General features: G+C 37.4%; 1 protein-coding gene across 9 annotated transcripts in view; it reads left to right on the top strand.

Annotated features, from left to right (window-relative positions):
- Positions 1–22,842, top strand: part of PATJ (PATJ crumbs cell polarity complex component) — a 355,573-nt gene that overhangs the window by 217,543 nt on the left and 115,188 nt on the right. For all 9 annotated transcript variants that reach the window (XM_049110354.1, XM_049110355.1, XM_025427867.3 and 6 more), the window contains exon 29: positions 13,736–13,827. In XM_049110354.1, coding sequence (XP_048966311.1) covers positions 13,736–13,827 — 92 coding nt within the window. The remainder of the gene's footprint in view (positions 1–13,735; positions 13,828–22,842) is intronic.

Below are 22,842 nucleotides of genomic sequence, written 5' to 3'. Positions count from 1 at the left end.
CTCTCTCTGCCTGTGTCTCTGTCTCTCTCTGTGTCTCTCATGAATAAATAAATAAAATCTTTAAAAAAAATAAAATAGTCTTGGCTCTCCTAGGTCCTTTGAATTTCCAAATGAATCTTAGAAGCAACTTGTAAATTTCTGTTTGTTTGTTTGTTTTTAAAAGCCTGCTGGGATTTTGATTGAGATTGTATTGAATCTATAGTTTAATTTAGGGAGGCTAGACATCTTGACAATATTGAGTCTTCCAAATTATGAATGTGAGATCTCTCCATTTAATTATTTTTCTAAAATTTTTCATAATTTTCAGTGTAGGACTTTTAAGTGTATTCCTATGTATTTTATATTAAGTACTTTTATAAGTCAAATTTTTATCGTTTCATTCTTATTTGTTGCTCGTATATAGAAATACAATTGATTATCACATATTTGTGTATTGACCGTGTGTCCTATAATCATGCTAAATTAACCTACTAGTTCTAGTAGTTTTTGTTGATTCTGTAGCATTTATGGAGGTAGATGATCATTTCATCTGTGTATAGGGAGTTTTATTTCTTCACTTTCAATCTTTATGACATTTATCCTCCTTCCTTCCTTCATTTTCCTCTCTCTCTCTTTCTCTCTTTTCCCCTCAATCTCAGAAGCCATTTGGTGTTGGATGATTAAATAACAGCTTAGCTATATGTAGGTTTCTCATATATGCCCTTTATCAAGCTGAGGAAATTCAATTCTAATTTGATGTGAGGGTTTTCCTTTTAAACCACAATTTGACATTGTATTTTGTCAAGTGCTTTTAGGCACCTATTTATGTTATCTATATATAATTGTTTTTTTTTAAAGATTTTATTCATTTACAGAGTGTGTGGACAAGGGTGCAAGTGGGAGAAGGGGCAGAGGTAAAGAGAGAGAGAATCCCAAGCAGACTCTGAGCTTAACAGGGAACCCAGTGCACAAGAATTCCAATCTCACTATCCTGAGATTATGATCTGAGCTGAAATCAAGAGTCAGACTTTTAACTGACTGATCCATCCAGGCACTTTCCACTCTTACCTTTTTAAAAGATGTTATTTATTTTGTTTTAAAATGAAATGTAAGTATAACACAAAAGGACACTCACTAAATGGGATAGTCAAAACTCCTTACCCTAATATTCCAAGTCCTTCATTATATGATCCAGCTACATTGAACTACTTAAATAAGTCTTCGAATCAGATGTGCATTTCCTTCATTCCAATCTTTTGCCAGTGTATTTTATTCACTATACTTCCAGAGACATTTTAAAAAACCTAGCCCAACTGTTTTGGCATAAGTTCATGACATTATTTTTGTTATTACCATAAATACCCTTATTTAGATCAGATGTCTCTTCTTTGTATATATTTTTTAAAATATTTTATTTATTTGAGAGAGAGAGAGAGAGAGAGAGAGAACACAGTCAGGGTTAGATGCAGAGGGAGAGGGAGAGGCAGGCTCCCCTCAGAACAGGGAGTCCAATGCAGGACTTGATCCCAGGACTCTGGGATCATGACCTGAGGCGAAGGCAGACTCTTGACTGACTGAGCCACCTAGGCGCCCCTGTATAGATTTTTTTAAATGCTAACCTTAGTTAATTGGCCTGAAATTCAAAGGTAAAGATGACAGAATGGAAAAACAAGAATATTAGTTATTATTTGTTTAAAATGTACTATTTTTAATAAGAGATGGCTTATAATACCAGATACATTTTTTTTTCAGATAAATTCCTTAATCTCTCTTGTCATATCTTAACTGTAAAATGGAAGAGGATTCAGTAATATCTTTAAAAATCTTTCAAACTTAATGTTCTGTGATTCTGGGATCTAAAATTTTGCTTCTCAAACTTTAGAATGTGACTTAGCCTAAGGAATTTCAAATCTCTATTCTGAGGAACATAAAAGCTATAAATCCTTTCTCAAAAGTTTTACCCAGCAAATCTCTTTAGATGTATAAATTGCCCTCAATGAACTCTATGAATCAGAATCGCAGGACAGATTCACCTAAATAACAACCCTCCACCCCATCCTACTAGATGAGAATCTCTGAAGGTGGTGCTTAGGGGTGCTTTTCACTAGTCTTAGTCTTAACAAGTCTTCACAAATCTTATTAGGAGTCTAGTCACTAGTCTAGTCTAGTGTGAATTTTTGCTCCTGTCATAGAAGGACATCAAAAGAAGTACCAGGAACCTTTGTAGCCTTATTGTAGAAAATATAACCATTTGTTACTCAGTTCAGATTACACACATTGTGTGAAATAAAATAATGTGCTCAGTGATGTAACTAGTAATTTTGTCAACCAAGTAGCACTGAATGGTGTCCTGGAATCCGCAAAAGGCAAAGGAAGAGAGATCCTTAAATGGTCCATAGTACTTATGGCTCTTTAAACTGAGTCTCTCTTTTAAATGCTCAGAGAATGGGATCGAGGTAACTTAGGGGCTGTGGCTAGAAAAATTAGGACAGGAAAATAAGATGATTTCTCAGCTGAATGCTCAATTTTGCACAATATTTAAATATCATAATTTAAAGTTATTTTTACTCTAAATTTTATTGCCCATCCTTATTTTATGTTTCTGGCTATGATTCAAAAGTATTAGGTTGGCAAATAGATTTTAATTCTAATTGATTCCCTAACATACTAAGCTGTCATAAAGATGTTAATTCTTTCTGCTATTTTCTTTGTTAACTCACAGATTACACTGTTTTATGTGCTTCTAAATATTATGGAATCCTAAAAAATTCTAATGGTACAGATAAAAGTAATAATTTTTATCTTTGTAATACTAGTAAAAAAGGTTTCCTCTTTTACCTTTGTAATACTAGCCCTCTAGAAGTAACCCCTGTCAACTTACCGTCTTTCCTATTGGTTTCATGCATTGTCACATACATTGTGCACATGATAGATTTTAAAATTAATGTAAGTAAACAAAATCATATTGTACATATCTTTTTTACTGAATAATGTCATTTATGATATATATTATTTATATGTCAGTACAAATAATACTATAACATAATGGTACATATGTCTTTGTGCAGTTGTTTGAATATGTAGTATTAAAAAAAACCATCTTCCATGTTATACAATTTTTTACCTCACGGTTTGTAAGAGGCTATTTCCACACCCCTGCCCCACCCCAACCTAGCAAACAGTGTATGTAATCAGACCATAGCCAACCTGACAGATGCAATTTTTTTAATTGAACAAAAAATTATTTACATATCTATCATTCATATTTACATATACCTACATAAGGAAGTGACTGAGAAAGTAGGACTCTAGAGAGGAGGTTTTTAACGTTGCCACTTGGATTTTTAAATTTTTTTTAATTTTTATTTATTTATGATAGTCACAGAGAGAGAGAGAGAGAGAGGCAGAGAGATAGGCAGAGGGAGAAGCAGACTCCATGCACCGGGAGCCCGACGTGGGATTCGATCCCGGGTCTCCAGGATCGCACCCTGGGCCAAAGGCAGGCGCTAAACCGCTGCGCCACCCAGGGATCCCTGCCACTTGGATTTTTATCTGCCTTCACTGCTGCAGAGTTTAGAATGAGAATTGGGTGCTGAGAAATTATTTTGGAGAGAGAGGAAAGTGGTTGTGCTATAGGTGATTTGAATGAGTATTAAGCATAGTAGCAGGAATCCCATTCCAGCCCCATACCCGATCAGAGGAGGCTTTGGGATAAGGAGATGCCAGTTTGGATTCTGGCTCTGCTGTTGTCTTCCCTAGAATCTTTAGACAAGTCCCCACATTTGAGTCTCAGTGTCCTCATCACCAAAGTGCAGGAGCACCTTCCTTGCCCACTGGTCATGCAGCACAGTGTGCCGATGCGAGACTCTGTGAGACATGCTTTAAATATGTACATGATCTGATCCTGACTCTATAGGACCGATTCACTGACAAGATTTGTGTCAAACTTTTTTTTTTTTTTTAAAGAGAAGCTGAAGTTGGGAAGAAGGGCATTAGGAACTTTGATGAAGTCCTTTGATGACTGATGAGGTTTGTGACCATGTCTCTGGAAGGGTCAACGAAAATATTTTGAAGTTAAGAGAGGAAGAAATCTGATAACAGAGGGACTTGGGGTGGACCTCTAATTAGATCATTGTATGAAAGAAGCAAACATTACGTGGAGCATTACTAGTTTGGGGGATGTCTTGACTCATGGCATGTACCAATGTTCTTGGAAGAAGAAATTCCAGGTCAGTGGTCACCTGAGTCCTATTTGCATATGTGACTAACAATGCCACCGATAGATGTGACTTGTAATGCCTCAGTCTCCTACGGAAACATGATTCCTTTCCAATATTAATGAGCTATTAAGAGGTAGATTATACTTCTGCTTTCATTCACTTATTCCTTCCTATGCCCTGCAGGTAATAGGAAATTATCTACAGGCACCCCCTTCCTTTTGATCAGGTCAACCAACCTGTGGCAATTGGGGCAACTTCCACAGAAACACTAACAATCAGAGCAAAACATAAATGTAATTCTTTTGCTCAATTCCTCGAAGTCAGTATTTTTCAGAATTGTCAAGATTTAGAATTCAAAAGAACATCTTGTTTTCTGAATACATCAAGTTTAGAGAGAGGCGAGCTACATATTACTATTACTCTGCCTTTAGAAGGTATTTCCATTTAATTAGATTTGTTGGAGAGAAAATAAATCTCTCACGCTTAAGCCTTTTAAATGAATCTGTTCCTTTGGGAACATTTTACTTCACAAGAAATAGATTACATTGAAGTTGCAGACCTCATTTCAGCACTGCGTCATTAAACTGAGTCCTTAAAACCTGCTCCTTTGCCCGAAGTATTAAATTATTGGAGCTTGATGTGTATTATTTTGTCTTTCTGAGAAAAAGATTAATGTGACAATTTATTCAGAAATATTTTTTCATTATAGTGAAATTGTTTTCACATGAATTTCAGTCATCTTCCCTGTTCTGTCCAAGCCTTGCTACCTCTCTCATCTCTTCCTCTCTCCCATCTGCAAAACAGACAGTGGTTTGGAAAACTGATGGTGGTTTGGAAAACAAGTGAGCATCATTCTTCATGGGGGCTAAGTGCCCAAAGTTTTTGGAAAGAGAAAATCTTCTACAAGGTCTTTGAACAGGACCTGGTTACTTCTGTAACACATTGCCTACCCTCCCCAAAGCTATAATAAAGTACCTGTGGCTCCTAGAAAGACACCTGCAGTTTCCTACCTGCCCATCTTTTCATATGCTTTCCCCTGGTCCTGGTGCTCTTCCTGCCACTCACGTCCTCCCTTGCCTGCTAAAATTCTGTCTACGCCTCAAGACCAACCCACCCATCTCCAAGAAGAGATAATCACTTCTTACTTTATGCCTATATTTATCATATGGCACTGTAATGTTTTGTTTCCAAGACTGTCACTTTCTAAAGTACCAGATACTTGAGTGCAGGAACCATATCTGACTGAATAAAGTAATTCCTATAATGTGACTTTCAGAGAATCTGGTATCTAGAATATCCCTGGTGCTCGATATATAGTAGCTGTGGTAATGATGGTAATGAAAATTCCTGTGTCCTCATCACTTAGAGAGTGACTGTTGAATAAATGAGTAAATGGATGGATATAACATATCTATTATACTTCTATTGGAAGAAGCAATTGGAATATTTCTTGTTCTGGGTTTTCTATTTTGTGAGGCCCTGTTAATTGGATTTAAAATTTCCCAGGATTAAAAATGAGTTGCTTATCCTATGACTTTTTTTAAAAATCTCAGATAAATACCCTTAGGAATGTTTTCTAATTGTTAACAGGACAGGCTTTTGGACTTAGATTTGGCTATAAAACTGGCTCTAGATATGTCATTATTGGTTAAGTTCCTTAAAATCACTACACCTCAGTTTCTCCATCTGTATAATCAGGTGATAATGCATTCCTCTACTGATTTGTGTGAGACTTAAGTGAAATAATGTATTTAGGATGCATGTATAAGGGCAGCCCTGGTGGCCCAGTGGTTTGGTACTGCCTTTGGCCTGGGGTGTGATCCTGGAGACCCCAGATCGAGTCCCACGTCGGACTCCCTGCATGAAGCCTGCCTCTCCCTCTGCCTGTGTCTCTGCCTATCTCTCTCTCTGTGTCTGTCATGAATAAATGACATAAATAAATGAATAAATAAAAATAAAATCTTTTTAAAAAGATGCATGTACATGCAGTTTGCCTTGTATGTTGTAAGTATTGTTAAATAGTGTTATTACAAAGTAGTAATAAAATATCAATAGAGAAGAACAAACATAAAATCACCTCAAATCCCACCAGACGTATCTTCACTGTTGACATTTAGTAAATACAGAGCTATCTTTAGACTCAGAACTTTTACATAAATGAAAATAATGTGATCGATAACATGATATGTTATCATTTACTTTTTTCACTCAATATCTTTTTATAGCAGTGGATCTAGGTCTGTGTCATCCTTCTCTTCCTTTTAATGCCACAGTTTTATATTTATCAGCTTAACAATGGCAAATATAATAAACGTTTTGTTGATGAGTGTATGGTTTTTCCATTTTTTCTCTATTATACATATAGTCATGATAGACATTTTGATCATTTTAGGATAAATTTTTAGCAGTGAAATTGTTAGATTAAAAAATTAACATATAGGGGCACCTGAGAGGCTCAGTCAGTTAAGCATCTGACTCTTGATTTTGTCTCAGGTCATGATCTCAGGGTCATGAGATCAAGCCCCATGTTGAGCTTCACACTTAGCAGGGAGTCTGCTTAAGACTCCCTATCCCCCTCTCCCCATTCATGCTCTCTCTTTCTCTCTCTCTCTCAAATAAAGTATTTGTAAAAAAATTAACCTATAAAAAGATTCATCAAGTTATAAACACTTTTTTTTCTTGTGTCTTATACTCAATAAAAGAGCTTTTTTTTTTTTTTTTTTTTTTTTTATTCATGATAGTCACAGAGAGAGAGAGAGAGGCAGGCAGAGACACAGGCAGAGGGAGAAGCAGGCTCCATGCAGGGAGCCCGACGGGATTCGATCCCGGGTCTCCAGGATCACACCCTGGGCCGAAGGCAGGCGCTAAACCGCTGCGCCACCCAGGGATCCCCAATAAAAGAGCTTATTAAAGGAAAAAAGTTAACCTGTAGATTCCAATGTCATGAAATGTAAAATACAGAATATATTTAAAAGTTAAGTAGGGAGAAGGACTCTCAGATTTCATTATCAAGAGTTCTAGTTACCTGAATTCCATCTCAGTTTTCTAATAATAATTTCTCAACTGTTCATAATAAATCCTTCTACTTCGATAAAAGAATGGGCAGAGGTGATGGTGTTGAGTATTATATTATAACATGATATTCAAACCTCAGGCAAATCTGTTGCTTGAACTAAATTTTAGTTTTTGTATAATTAATATCTCTAATCCCAGCTTAAGTTAATTAACTTTGACTTCCAATTTGGTAAGTTTTTTAAAATAGATTTAATTGAGTTGCTCTCCAGCATAAATTTATATTCATGTTCAGTTGAACTATGAAAAATTGAGTTGTATTTTTGAATAATTAATTTTATTGAAACAAATCTCATTAAAGATCTCTAAGTGAAAGTTTATGTAGTATAACAAAAGGATTTACATCCATTTACTTTTGCTGAATCTTGCTGTATTAACCCTAATTCTACAAATTATAAAATAAGGCAATTAAGTATCCTATCTTTAGTACCTAACATAAAGGATTTACCTCAAAATTGTGTTTTCTGGATATTTCCTCCCAGTAGCAGAAATCAACCTATAAAGAAAAATATGAATCATATAGAAAACCCATTTATAATATGACTTCTGAGTTTTATAAAAACAGATGTTTCTCATTTGAGGCTATTGTTTTCAGGTTCTAGACCTGCTATTATTGTCCCTGAATGATATAACTCATTGAACTGGATATTCAGAATTTAGAAAAAGATGAGCGAATTTACCCATGATAAAATATTAGTGTCCTTCTGGGACCAGGAATCACTGAGCTGAGATTGAAGTTACAGACCGCGTGTAGGATCTCAGAAAGCCCTTTTTTGTCAGTATTCAGGAGAGTAAGCCAAACACAGATAAGAAAACCAGAATTGTAGCTCAAGAGCATAGAAAGCTCTTTTGGATAGAAAGCCTTTTGCCTTTGTCTTTTCCTCCTTTCTTTTCCTTTTGAATGCCAAGATAAGTTACTAAGTGTCTGAGAGAGCATAAGACTTAGGAGATAGAAAGAGATATGTCACTTGAATGTATAAATTAATATATAGAAATAGGCACCACAGATACTCTATGGGTGGAAACTTTTTGATAGCAAAGAACAGAAAATAGTTCAAGGTAATTTGATCAAAAGGGAGAATTTATTGTAATAGTATGGATGTCCCTTCTAGAACCCGGATACCAGGTTGCCTGGGGGCCTCTGGAAATGATGGCTTTTCCTACTCCTTCATCCACATGGCCAAGTATGGTCACCTCACAGAAGCTGAGAGATGTAGAAAATCGTTTTGTCTCTCAACGTGCATAAACTGAACTGTCCCAGAAGAAGTAGGACATGTGATTATCCTTGAAGAGTTCTAGATCTCAGATTTTAAGATAATAGATAGATAATTTAGGTATAATGGGAACACCAAATCAGAACTAAGGATAATTCTTTCCACCAATAAGAATACTATAAAAAATAAAGACATCTCTAAATAAGTTATTACTCTTTTTATATATCATTGAGTCACCTTTGAAAGGAGAAACTTTGGGAAAGGCTCTTCTCCATTTACTGGAAGTAAATAGAAAATGATGATGTGGGCAGCCCCGGTGGCTTAGCGGTTTAGCGCCGCCTTCCGTCCAGGGCCTGATCCTGGAGACCCGGGATCAAATCCCACGTCGGGCTCCCTGCGTGGAGCCTGCTTCTCCCTCTGCCTGTGTCTGCCTCTCTCTTTCTCTCTCTCTCTCTCTCTCTCTCTCACCATCTCTAATAAATAAATAAAATCTTTAAAAAAAAAAAAGAAAATGATGTTTTTCTAATTTCTAGACACTCTGAATGATCACTCATATTCTTAAAGGATAGGAGCAGTATTTGCCCCCAAATGAAATATTTTAATTGTCTTCCTTTGGCATGAGTCAGAAAAAATTAAAATGGTGATCAGTCTAGATATAATATCTGTACAACAAAAGAAAGCATAATAAGTGTCTACTATTGTTCAGGTTGCAGTTTGTACAAAGACAAAAATATAGTCTTAGGGGATTCCACTTTGCATTTAGGACTTGAAAAATCTAGCAGTCAGCTATCAGGCATTTCCTCTTTGCACTGTGGTCTAATGCTTGGATTCTGAACTCCTTATCTCAGAGTTCTAGGACCGAAGATGGTAGGTCACCAGCATTCTCCCGTTCCCACTCAGAGTTGATTTAACAGACACCTTTAGAAAAATGACTTTCAAAATCATCTGATTTCTATGTGCACCATGCAGATGGGACCTCTAGGTGTGCCTTAGGATTATGAGCTTTTAAACAAATAGCTAAATCACCGAGGGCAAATTGCTTAAGCTCATGGAATTCCGTAATACCCCAGTTGCTCTGAGATTTAAATGAGATACTGTACCTAAAGAACTTAGCATAATGTTTGGCACCAAGTGAGCACTAGATAAATGGTAGCAGTTATTAATTAGAATTAACCTGAAAGACTTCCAGGAGGTGTCGGATGCTTGCTTTTTTGCCTATGCTATACTTAGAGGATGTACTACATCTATTGTTTAAAGAATAGTGCCCTCAGGGGATCCCTGGGTGGTTCAGTGGTTTAGTGCCTGCCTTCCGCCCAGGACATGATCCTGGGGTCCCGGGATCAAGTCCCACATCAGGTTCCCTGCATGGGGCCTGCTTCTCCCTTTGCCTGTGTCTCTGCCTCTCTCTCTCTCTCTCTGTCTCTCTCTGTGTCTCATGAATAAGTAAATAAAATCTTTAAAAAAAAAAAAAAAGAATAGTGCCCTCAGAGAACAGCAGCTTCTCAAAAATAGAAAAAGTGACAATCTAAAGTTAATTGTGCATAAAATGCATCATATTCTTTCTAATTACTTACTGAATTTTCTCTGGAGTGTGTTTCCTTTAGTGATGAAGAAATATAAAAACTGCTTATGCAGTTGGAAGCTATATGTGCCTTTCATTTAAATGGTGAAATTATTTTATATTAAATAAGATCTACAAAAACACAAAAGAGATCTTACTGTCTTGGAACTCAGAGAATGTGAATGTGTTATTTCTGAGATCAGAAGAAAGGCTTTGTCTTAAATTTTTAAATCCAGAGATCTGCATTTCCCTTTTTGATTTAATCCAATTCAGTCATGTTTCCCTCTTTCTTGAGTTTCTTGTTCTGTTCCCAGTCTTGCAGTGCATAACAGCATTTCTCCAGAGGCCTCCAAACCCTGGCAGGAGCAACTGCCATAACAGTAAATGGCACAGTTGTTTGGCACTGGAAAAAACATCCACAGCAAGTAAGCTCTTCCACCTTTCTACAGTTATAGCCCCTGCCTGGATGGTCGCAGACGCACAGTGAAGGCCTAACCGTAAATTTACTCTGAGATAAATTAAAATGAATGACCCTCTTTCTTCATTCAGGCTGTAATTTTTCCCTCTAAGAATAATAGTACCATACATTGTATTCTATCAAAATGGAAGATCACAGCTAAAAAAGCAAACATATCCATAAACATGAAACAGCCTAATTTTCTGTATGTTCAAGCTTTTGCTAAAAAAGAAGACTTTAAAAAGAAAAAATTCTCAATCCCTTTGAAGGCTGGAGCTCACCTCAGAGAAAGCATACTAGCAGTTGATCAGTGGAAGAACTACTTCCATGCTGGGCTCTGAAATCCAATACATCCTCACATAGTGCCACTGTGCGCAAGCTACACAGGACAGGCTGGCCAGTACCTGGTGGTGGACACAGTTCCTGCCCTCAAGAAGTTGACCTCCATTCAGTAAATGCTGTGTGCCTGCACTGGTGCTTACCTCCTAACAAGGATTGACTTTACCTTGCAAGGTGAGCTGTAAGTGCAATATGAACATTTTTAAATCTAGGGGCACAGAATTCAAAGACTGGAAGATTTAATAGGTCTACTTCCTGAAAGCACAGGCCAGACACACTGTGGAAGACATTGGCAAATAATTGCCTGAATGACAGACATTAAATCAGGCATATTCCACATGTCATCTCATTTTTAAATTGTTCATTTTAAAATTATTTATGAGGTGCCTAGATGGCTCAGTCAGTTGGCATCTGCCTTAGACTCAGGTCATGATCTTGAGGTCCTGGAATCGAGCCCCACATCAGGCTCCCTGCTCAATGGGGAAGTCTACTTCTCCCTCTCTCTGTCTCCCCCTCCTCCCTGCTCTGGTTCTCTCTTTCTCTCTCAAATAAATGAAAATAAAATTGTAAATAAATAAAGTTCCTTATTTATTGTTCATTGTAAATGAAAGAGATTGAGAAATATGGTTTGCAAAAGAAATGATCATGGCAGACATACTATTTTGTAACAATTAGGTTTTGCTGTTTAGTACATTTGGGCATGTTCTGTGTCATTAGGTATTTTTCACACTGCTCTGAATTACATGACTTATTTAACCATTTTTTCCCTTATAACTAAGTTCGATAAGAAGATGTAAATATGAGAAAAATAAAAGCATGAAAGTATTAGGAGAAAACATAATTGAAAGGGTGGGCACTTAAAAAGTTTTTGTTTTTAGAGTGTAAAATTGAGAGGAAAGTACAGAGATTTCCCATATGTCCTTTTAGATTACCAATATCCTCCTCCAGAGTAATAACATTTGTTGACAGTTGATGAATCTGCACTGACATATCATCCTCACCCAGGTCCATAGCTTACATTCTTGGTGTTCACTCTTGGTGGTGTACTATTCTGTGGTATCAGATGTATAATGGCATGTGTCCATCATTGTAGTATCATGCAGAAAGTGGGCACATTTCTAAATATATAATATTAAAAAGGTAAAAACCTTAACTGAAAAGATGAGTAATTTTGAACACTCCCAAATTAAAAATTCTTTGTGTATTAAAATTATTATAAATAAAATGTAAGGGCACTACCATGTAATTCTCACAACAGTTTGATTTTTATTTTCTTTAAAGATTTTATTTATTCATGAGAGACACAGGCAGAAGGACAAGCAGGTTTCACGCAGGGAGTGGGACTCGATCCCGAGACCCCTGGATCACGCTCTGGCCTGAAGGCAGGCACTAAACTGCTGAGCCACCCAGGGATCCCCTCGCAATAGTTTTATGAAGTAGGTGCTTAGATTCCTTTTCAAGAAGCAAAAACCAAGGGTCACCTGGGTGGTGTGGTCAATTGAGTGCCGACTCTGTTTCGGCTCAGGTCATGATCTCAGGGTCCTGGGATGGTGCCCTGTGTGAAGCTCCATGCTTAGCTTGGAGTCTGCTTGAGTGATTCTCTCTCTCTCTCTCTCTCCTTCTGCCTCTCCCCCACTGAGCTCATGCATGCCTGTGTACTCTCTCTCTTTCAAATAAATAAATCTTTAAAAAAAAATACTGGGGCACAGAGATATAGTGTGGAGATCAATGGGTTTCTGGGAGGTTGATAATCTTGGTGAATACAAAAGCTGATAGAATGAGGGGCATAAAGAGGAGGTGGTTCCGGTTTAGTCTCTGCAGCAGGCTTTGATGCGCATACCCACATTAGCCCTTCAAGATGATGGATGAGCTTCATTTCAGACAACTCCATCCTTTGAAGTGTTCATTTCCATACACTTTATCATTAGAGCGGCTATGACAAAAAACCCTTTGCAGGTGTGTCTTCAAACACAAAATTTCAGAGACGTCAAGGACAATGCAAGTTACAAAAAGTGGAAATCTGTTTTTTTTACTATTCCTATATAGTGTACTATTCTTCCCCTTAAATAGAAAATTTCAAGGCCTCAGTTACATTGGGACAGTATAGATTACTAAATACTTATTAGAGAGACAGAAGGAGAAAGGGCAAAAACTGTGTGAGCTATTATCAGTTGGATGAAATAAAAGATTAATTATGGCTATCATCATAGTTTTCAGTGGAAAAACCTGGAGTAAAAAAAATTTAGAATGTAAATGTTTTTAAATCATGTTTAGCTGAATTCAATCTAGTTAAAAATCCCACCACTTCTTGGGTAAGAGCAGATGGCTCATTGATTGTGTATAGTAAAATGTTTCCGTGCAGTTGATCTAAAATGTGATTTAAAATGGGGATATAGTATTTACCTCCTCTGGAGTAACAAGATTTATGCTTTGTAATAACCTTGACACATTTACAGAATCATGTTTAATGGGCCCTCCAGAACTCTGGTGAATACCACAGTTTGGTCTGTTTTCTACATTTTTAGAATCTGGAAAAGCTGTAGGAAATAGATTTCCCATAAAGTTTTTGCTGTTAGCTCAACTACTGTTTTCTAGAAGTTTACCAAAGAGTCAAGGACTAGATATTTTTTATTAACTGCATTCAAAATTGAATTTAAAAGATGGTAATAGGTGTTTAGATTTAGTATTTGAATCCGTGCTATAGAGAATATTAAGATTTTTAGCATTAAAGAGTCCTACATGGACCCACCTAAAAAAATGAATGGACTTCATTGATAATTCCAAGTATATATATACACATCTGTTTGCACAAATGTACAAATATATACATGTATTTTTATACAAACTATACATATTACATTTTTACAAGTGTGTTTTATTTTTTCCCAAATAGATAAACAATCAGATCCTGTATGGAAGAAGTCACCAAAATGCATCTGCCGTTATTAAGACTGCCCCATCAAAGGTTAAGCTGGTTTTTATCAGGTAAGATAGATATACATCTGGTTTTCTAAAATCTAAGATTTTTTCTGGAGATACATTTTATAAGACCATCTTATCTTTGGTTTGTCTAACAAAATCACTATATCCTAACAATACATTTTCTTTTTTTAACCGTTACTTTAAGGAAAATAAAGATTGTTCTAGTTTTGAGGTTTTCTTGTTATGTTTCATATGATTGAATTAGTGGTTGAGACTAGTATTTGTATTCGATTTTTATAATTTCTTCCCCTCCTGGAGCTGATTGTCCATTCTATAGAAACTTCTAGCTTCCTTTCCTCCTGTCACTGTCATGTGGTATATTTGCTGACTCATTAATGTCTATATTAAAGAATAGGCAGGAAAACAGAACCCAGGAACATTTTAGAAGCTTCAGAGTAAGAATCCTGGTGAGAGGGCAGCCCCGGTGGCTCAGCGGTTTAGCGCCGCCTGCAGCCCAGGGTGTGACCCTGGAGACCTGAGATCGAGTCCCACGTCGGGCTCCCTGCATGGAGCCTGCTTCTCCCTCTGCCTGTGTCTCTGCCTCTCTCTCTCTGTGTGTGTCTCTCATGAATAAATAAATAAAATCTTAAAAAAAAAAAATACTGGTGAGAAATCCAGAGGGGAGTGGATATGAGCTTTACTCTCTAGAGTCTTGTGGTATGTTTGGGGTTCCACATTTTTCCATACCTGCCTGCTACCTGACTGTGTCCTTTTGGCTTAAGTAAGTCAGAATTGGGAATTGTCATTGGTGGTAGCTATTGTTCCCTCTTCAGCAATGGAATGTTTGATTCCTTTTATTGGACCAAAGTGACTGATGAATCTGAATTACCAGCACATGATGTAACTAACCCTGTATGTTAACTGTTGCTCTATTTCTTTTCCTTCTGAGTCTCAGGTATCAGCTGTAAAATGAAAATAATAAAGCATCTACCTCATTCATTGTGATATGTCAAAAATTTTAAATGTTGAATGTACTCTTTCACATGGAGTAATGACTGAAAGAGTGTTACCTGGCATTGCCAGAAGTTACAAAATTAGAGTTAGATGCTGAAAACATGAGCAGACCTGAGGAAAGGGCAGCCACTCAAAGAGATGAAGGTGTCCATTGACAGAAATCCATGGAGGCTTACAACTTGCAGAGCGTCCCGTGAAGGTTTCGTGAGCACGTACAGCACTCACCAGTGTCTGCACTTCATGCTCAACATGTAGTGGCAACTGCTACAGATGCTGTCCTCAGCATTGCTTACCTCTTCAGCACGGGCGGGACCTTTATTACCCATGCGGGGTCATCCCAGTTTGAAGAGAGCAAAAGAAAAATTGAATGGGATCCAAAGGAAACCATCAATGCAGTTAAGTCATTGGGAAATAGAACCCTCCTTCTTCAAGAAAGAAAAGTTACATGATTTGAAGTTATTTAGAATACAGAAGAGAAACCTGAGAATTTTATTTTTTTAATTAATTTTTTTTAAAGATTTCATTTACTTATTCATGAGAGACACAGAAAGAGAGAGAGACACCGGCAAAGAGAGAAATAGGCTCCCGGTGTGGGACTTGATCCCGGACCCTGGGATCATGCCCTGAGTCAAAGGCAGATGCTCAACCGCTGAGCCACCCAAGTGTCCCGGAGAATTTTAATAATAGTAATGAAGCCACATTAATTTAGCATCTGATGATTTCAATTCTGATCATTCAGAGATCAGAATCAAGGAAATGATTTGTTCAGTAAATTAATGGTGTAAGCATGATTGAGGATGCCACAGAATACTTTACTGGAAGGATTTTAAGCAACTTAGAAGTATCAATATACATTCAAAATATGTAATCTAATTATGAACCTTTCTTGTGTGGTCGTTAAATTATAGTGCCTAAGCACATAGCATTCAGAAAGCTTTATTGAATAAATTTCCTTTCAGCTCATTCTAAGCAATTCCAGATTATGTATTCTCCAAAGGCAACAATCATAGTAAATTAGTTTATTTTGTGGATTTAAAGATACATAGAAAAAAAAAGATACGTAGAGATAAGTCATTATTTACAAAGTTTCTCATGTTTAAGTCCCTTTCCTCAGTACTTTCCCAAATAATCTAAGTTGGAAAAAGTTTCTCTAGCTTCCTTTGTAGGCAGAAAAAAAAGATGTAGGTGTGATTTTGAATAATCTATTGTATCCACCTGAGACTGTGTAAAGGAAAACAAGTTTAAATTGAATCAAGACAAATGTACGCACTGCTGACAGCCTTTTGTTTGATTCAATAGATACATATCTGGTGATTTGTGTGCCAACATTTTATTAATTAATGCTTCAGTTTCCATAAGGGAAGGAACTATTCATTCGACTATTCATCTGAATAGTTCTTACCTAAAGTGACAAATTCTTTTTAAAGCAAGCCTGAACTCTAAGGCTTAGTAATTAAAAGAGGCTTGAAACCCTGGATTCACTCTGTCTTGGTATGAAAACTGATTCTAGGAGCAGCCCGAGTGGCTCAGCGGTTTAGCGCCACCTTTAGCCCAGGGCGTGATCCTGGAGACCCAGGATCGAGTCCCGCGTTGGGCTCCCTGCATAGAGCCTGCTTCTCCCTCTGCCTGTGTCTCTACCTCTCTCTCTTTCTTGCTCTGTGTCTCTCATGAATAAATAAGTAAATAACCTTAAAAAAAAAAAAAAAAACTGGTTCTAAAATACCCCAACTGTGTGAGCTTGGCCAGTTTCCTGACCTGCAGTAGGCAGACAATAGATACAGTGGTCTCGGGGCTCCTGTATGACTCACTTAAACAGCCAACTCTTAATTTCAGCTCACATCATGATCTCAGGGTCCTGGGATCCATTCCCATGTTGGGCCCCACACTTGGCAGGATGGATTCTCTCTCTCCCTCTGCCGCTCCCCCTCCCCCTGCTCATGCTCTCTCACTGTCTAAAATAAATGAATATAAAAAAAAGTCAAGTGGTAAGTGTGTGTGTGTGTGTGTGTGTGTGTGTGTCTGCCTCATAGATTGTCCAATGTCAGTATGTATAAATTACCTGGTGATGTGGGCTCAGCAATGCTTGCTGCTATGGTGATGAAGATGATGGTGGTCCAAAAAGGAGGGAGTGAGGGAGAGAGCAGGGAAAGAGGTAAAAAAAAAAAAAAAAAAAAGAATAACTTAGGGAGAAGGAAAGAGGAGGAAAAAGATGAACCACTCCTTCATGTATATTTCATTGCATTTCGGAATCTTGAACATTTTTTTAAATGAAGCGCATTCACAGTTTAAGAATTTTAATTAACATTATAATGATTAAACACTAGAAGAGAAAGCACTGGATGTTGTATGTAAGTGATGAATCACTGAATTTTCCTGAAACCAGTATTGCACTGTATGTTAACTAAAAAACTAAAATTTAAATAAAAATTTTTAAAGACCACTATATAACTGTAGATAGGATATAAAAATATTTCTAATAAATGTTAGAATAAGAGACAGGGGAAACAGGGACGCTTGGGTGACTCAATGGTTGAGCGTCTTCCTTTGGTTCAGGTCATGATCCTGGGGTCCAGAAACAAGTCCCACATCAGGCTCCCTGCTGCATGGAGCCTGCTTCTCCCTCTGCCTATGTCTGCCTCTCTCTGTCTGTCTCATGGATAAATATATAAAATCTTAAAAAAAAAAAAGAGAGAGAGAGAGAGAGAAACATGGACACAGCCTGCCTAAAACATCTCTTTTAGTTCTTTGTCTACTGCTGCTTCTCCCACTCTCCTCCTCCTTTTTTATTTTTATTATTATTATTATTTTTATTTTATTTTTTTTTTTAATTTTTATTTATTTATGATAGTCACAGAGAGAGAGAGAGAGGCGCAGAGACACAGGCAGAGGGAGAAGCAGGCTCCATGCACCGGGAGCCTGACGTGGGATTCGATCCCGGGTCTCCAGGATCGCGCCCTGGGCCAAAGGCAGGCGCCAAACCGCTGCGCCACCCAGGGATCCCTATTATTATTATTTTTAAATGTAAGCTCTACACCCTGAGTAAGGCTTAAACTCAAGGTCCCAACAGTTGCATGCTCCACCAACTGAACCAGACAGGCGGCACTTCTCCTTTTAAATGATGATCTGATATTCTAACAAGGCGTAGAATACCATTTAATGAAAGACTGTATAAAGAGGAATCTAATTAACATGAATTAATCCCCATATCCATAAAATAAAAGATTTTACTGAGGTGAGTAGTATCAAATAGTGTCAAAATTTAAATCAGTGAAGGAAACCAAAAAAAGAAAATATTTTATGCTCATCTGCTGTGTATATCACCAGTGAGGGAAAAATGGTAGATCGGTGTCCTATTTATGTGTGGTAACCTGTGCACTTTAGGTGCTGTCCACACATTATCCTCTCTCCTTCAGGCTGATTATCTAGTTCATCACTTAGGTAGATACATCTTTCAACCTCTGCCTATAGGTTACCTCTTTCAGACTAATGGTACAAGAACCCTAGTTGTGCCTATTTTGGAACCAAATCTTAAGGCAGTTAAATATTGATTTGCTGTCATGCTTCAGGAAGTTAACACTTAAATCATCTCAGCACAACAGGTGCAATTACACTTTTAAGCTTTTTTAAATTACAATTAGGCTGTATAATGTTTTTAAAAACTGATGTTTACAAATTTTATTTCTTTACACTTAGTGCTTCTATTTGGTAATACATAACTTCCTTAGTTGAAATTATTGAGTCTCTGTGCATTTCCATGATAGAGAAATTTTGGGCTTTTATGCCTCAGCAACTCTTTTCCAATTTTATTGACAATGGAGATAAAAATGGAACTGGCCACAGATTTGGGAGTAGGATTAGCAGTAATCACAGAAAGCTGTTAAAAACATGCTGCGGGCAACATTTTAATTAACAGGGGCCTTTAGTCTATACTGATGTACATTCGTGTGTTCATGTCCTTCTCATATTCTCTTAACATTTGTATTTAGTCATATAATGATGGATCTAAATCACAAGAGATCTGTGAGTCATTAGTGAAAATTAGCAACTTGTTGCTATGTATACATGACTTACATAATCGCTCTTTCCTCCCTCTTTGTCCCCACATTAGATTTTAGACAATCTAGTAATCACATACTCGTGTCTATGATACACATGGACTTTGGTATACTAAATTACTCCATGGTGGTTAATCCAGATGTACTTTACAATCCTAAATTCTTAAAATGTAGCACACATTCAATTCTGTGGATTTTCCTATTTGACATTATCCTCTCTACACAAGCGCTACAATTTAAGTTCAGGAGGAGAGCTATATTAATACAAGAAAGAAGAAATTGCTGTATTTGGCAGTGTAGGAATCCAAGGAGATTAATGGTCTTGCCTGCAGCTCTTGTCATACCTTCCCCCCACTATCGAAAATTAAATGTCATGTATCACAACTCACTCTCCATTACTTAATTACATGTAGAAAATGTGTACTGTATAAAAACTCCTGGGGCTCGAGGAGGCCAAGTGAAACTGAACCCCATGGAAAGATTTAGTGCTGGCTGTCAAGCCCTACTGAGTCAAAGTGGACTCACCGTGGGAGCCACCGTACAGGATCGATTGAACAGATGTCTTGTTTTGTAATTAAAAATATAGTGTGGCACATTATCCTCTGGCCATATCCCTAAAAGATGATATTGACCTGAAATTAAAGGAAATGTCAGAGTCATCTGTGGGACAAGTCCATCCGAAGAAGCAAATTGAATGCCTCTGGTTAAAATCTTTATTGTGCTCTCGATTCTTATCTAAATAACAGAGAAAAAGATGGTAGGAATAAGCATGAGTTTTACTTCCATAAAGAACTATTCACGTATCTATTCTGCAAGTGTTTGCTGAGTTTCTACTTGTGCCAGTGCTGTGGAATCAGCGATAGAAAGAACACAAGCTCTACCTTGGAAGAGGAAGAGGTGGAGAGTAGGGAGGTAGATGGTACATCATCCAGAGATAAAGGTGCTATGATACTTCAACACTCATAGGAGAACAATTAACCTCATCTCTGGAGTCTTTGAGAAGGTATTTTGTAGTAGATACAGAAACCCAAAAGTTTCTGGAATTGGATATTATACCCAGTGTCCCTGAACATTTACTTCTAGGAGAAAAGCAGTCCTTTAGGGCACTATTTTTGGATGAGTACAGCTGGGTACATAGGCCACTTTGAAATATGTGAGGAAGCATTCTTCTGACTCTCATGAACCATTAAACAAGGCAGTGGCCCTTTTCTTTTTCTTTTTTTTTTTTAAGTTCTACTTTGTGGTTTGTTTGGGTTTTTTTAAGATTTTATTTATTTATTCATGAGACACACAGAGAAAGAGAGAGAGAGGCAGAGACACAGGCAGAGGGAGAAGCAGGCTCCATGCAGGGAACCCAATCAGGATTCGATCCCGGGTCTCCAGGATCAGGCCCTGGGCTGAAGGCGGCGCTAAACCCGTGAGCCACTCAGGCTGCCCAGCCCTTTTCAAGTACACAGTAAAATATCGTCCATAGGATATATGACAAGATTTGAGGAACAGACTTGTCACTTGGCTTGAGTTCTTACTAGGAATTGTGGGAGAAAGAAAGTTAGAGACACTCTTCAATTTAGGGCTCTTCTGGTTTTTTTTGTTTGTTTGTTTGTTTAGTTGGACTGTATAGTAGACTCTTAGGAGTCTCCCCAGTGCTCTGAAATGTTGATTCTTGTTTAATTTCTTCAGTACCTGTTTCCTATACTAACCATATTAAAGAGTAATTTTAATTGTATATTTTATTTTTGTAAGTAGAATTTATAAGGCTTTTATTTCAAGACCAGAATGGGATTGAAGTGTTGTGATCTTTTGGGAAGACATTGGAATTTATGCATCCAAATAAGAAGCATTGTTCGCATTGGCCTACTGTGGTAACCTTGGGAAGCGTACATTTAACCCAGTTACGACTCCACTGGGTCATACATTTCTGGACTCCTCTTGAAAGCCAATGGCATATTCTTTTGAATAGCCACAGAAGCCACTAGTTTTCCCCTTTTGGGGGATAGTTGTAACTAGTCAATCTGAAGTTACCCAAAAGTTTGCAATATCATTCATGAATCAAGTACTTTCAGTGTATTAGGTAAAGTGTTGCTTTGACCTATAAAATATCTTTGAAAATCATTTTTATTTCATGGACAGAATTGGTAATTCTTTCTTTGCTACCCCCTTTCCTTAACATACTGCCAGCTTGTGGGGGATTATGACCTTATTTGTTTGATTTCTTGTAGCACTCAGAAACACCTAATTGTGTCTAGTTACAGAGATGAAGTGGACAGTTTTCTTTTTTTGTTTTTTTTTGTTTTTTTTTTTTTTTGTTGTTCTGTATTGTTAGCTGGTCAGTATTTATACTCCTATCCTCATAGAATGTCTTTACCCTTAAGGAAACCTTCTTCTTGAGACATGCACATACACACACAGACAACGTATGTACAGTGGAACAGTAAAAGCAGTACATCTAGGTGCATCTCTCCCCCTGTGGAAGCTGAAGGAACCAAATCTTTCACTGCTGATATGTGGCCAGGGGTTGGTCATATGACCTAAGCTTTGGCAATATGATACCTTAGCTTAGAATAGGAGGCAAATAATGTGAGTGATTTTATATGAATGGTGTTTATTCATGAAACCACAGGGCCTTAATGGGAGGTTCCTGCTATGATATCATTCTGTTTTCCTGCTTCCTTGTCCTCCGGAGGTCTCTTAGTACATTCCAAGTCCAATCATGTAGCCTGTATATGTTTTGTGAGATCCCAGTATCCCTTTAATAAATTCCCTTTTGTGTCAATTGGTCCAAATTTATTTCTCTTGCTTGCTGACAATGCCAAAGGATCCTAATGAATGGGAAGGGTGATAAAAGTAAGCTATCTGGACAAATTATGAGCAACCAGAGTGAGATATTTGGTTCCTTCTGCATATTTTCTTGTGACCTCATAGACTTTTAGACTTGATTCTGAGAAGTTTTTGTCCTTCAAACTTCTTTAACAAAACTCTATATTGGTCTATATTGATCAAAACCAAGACCCCTGAGCAAGTCTCTACTGAGGGTCTTCAGTATGACACATTTCCATTGCCACCCTATTCACTGGCTCTTTAAATGAGATTGCCAAGATTATCTCAGGGGAATCAGACAGGATTTATCCCAGATTTATCCCTGGGACTTGGGGGGACGTCACTTTTCCCCAGAACATGGCCTTATGGGGAGGGCTAGATATTTGAACATTAAAGTTTTGCCAGCCAGGATAAAGAGAGGAATTGCTGAAGGTATCTACTACATTATCTTTCAGAAATAACCTCTGTGAGAAACTTATTAGGCTAAGTTATCCCATCCATCCAGTCCTGAGCTCCCCACTTCTACCACCCTGCATTGCCAAATATTTTATGAGCCACCTTTTCCTCTGCACAACTGGCAACAATTATTTAGAACTTGCCTGGGGCCACCTTTGTGAAATGTGGGTCTGGATGCTGAGTTACTCCCAGCAGCCCTCATTAGTGATTGGCATTGTTTGGAATGCCAAGAAAATAAAGTCCATGATTCTGTTGTCTTTGGTCATTTATTTCAAATTCAGCATATTGCTATTTTGGTGGTTCCTTCCAATTGGAAATTAAGAACTATTCACTCTGTTCATAGAGTTAGAAATATCTCCTGGAGTCTTTTCAGAAAGGAGTTTTGCTCCCACTGAAATAATGGTGCACTTTGTTTTGTGTGTGACTTCTGGTTCATTTACATCAAGCTTTCCTGGCCAAATGTTAATTCAATGTCATGTCTCAATTAATATAACAAATATAGAGTTTATTTTTTCTGTCCTCAAGTGTCTCACATCACTTTATTTAGTACAATCAGAAAATAATATCTAGGACCCTTTAGCTGGGTTCATGTGTTCCTCATTTATTCATTGTGTGTGTATGTGTATTTAAACAACATGTTAGGCACTAGATTGCAGTTGTAATTACTTTAGAACAGTTTTCAAAACAAAATGAAATCTACCTACTCAGCTATCCAGGCTGAATTCAGGCACATAAC

This window comes from Canis lupus, chromosome 5, assembly GCF_003254725.2.
Source record: "Canis lupus dingo isolate Sandy chromosome 5, ASM325472v2, whole genome shotgun sequence".
NCBI lineage: Eukaryota > Metazoa > Chordata > Mammalia > Carnivora > Canidae > Canis > Canis lupus.
Note: the sequence above shows the minus strand (reverse complement) of the source record. Positions and strands in the feature narration are given on the sequence as shown.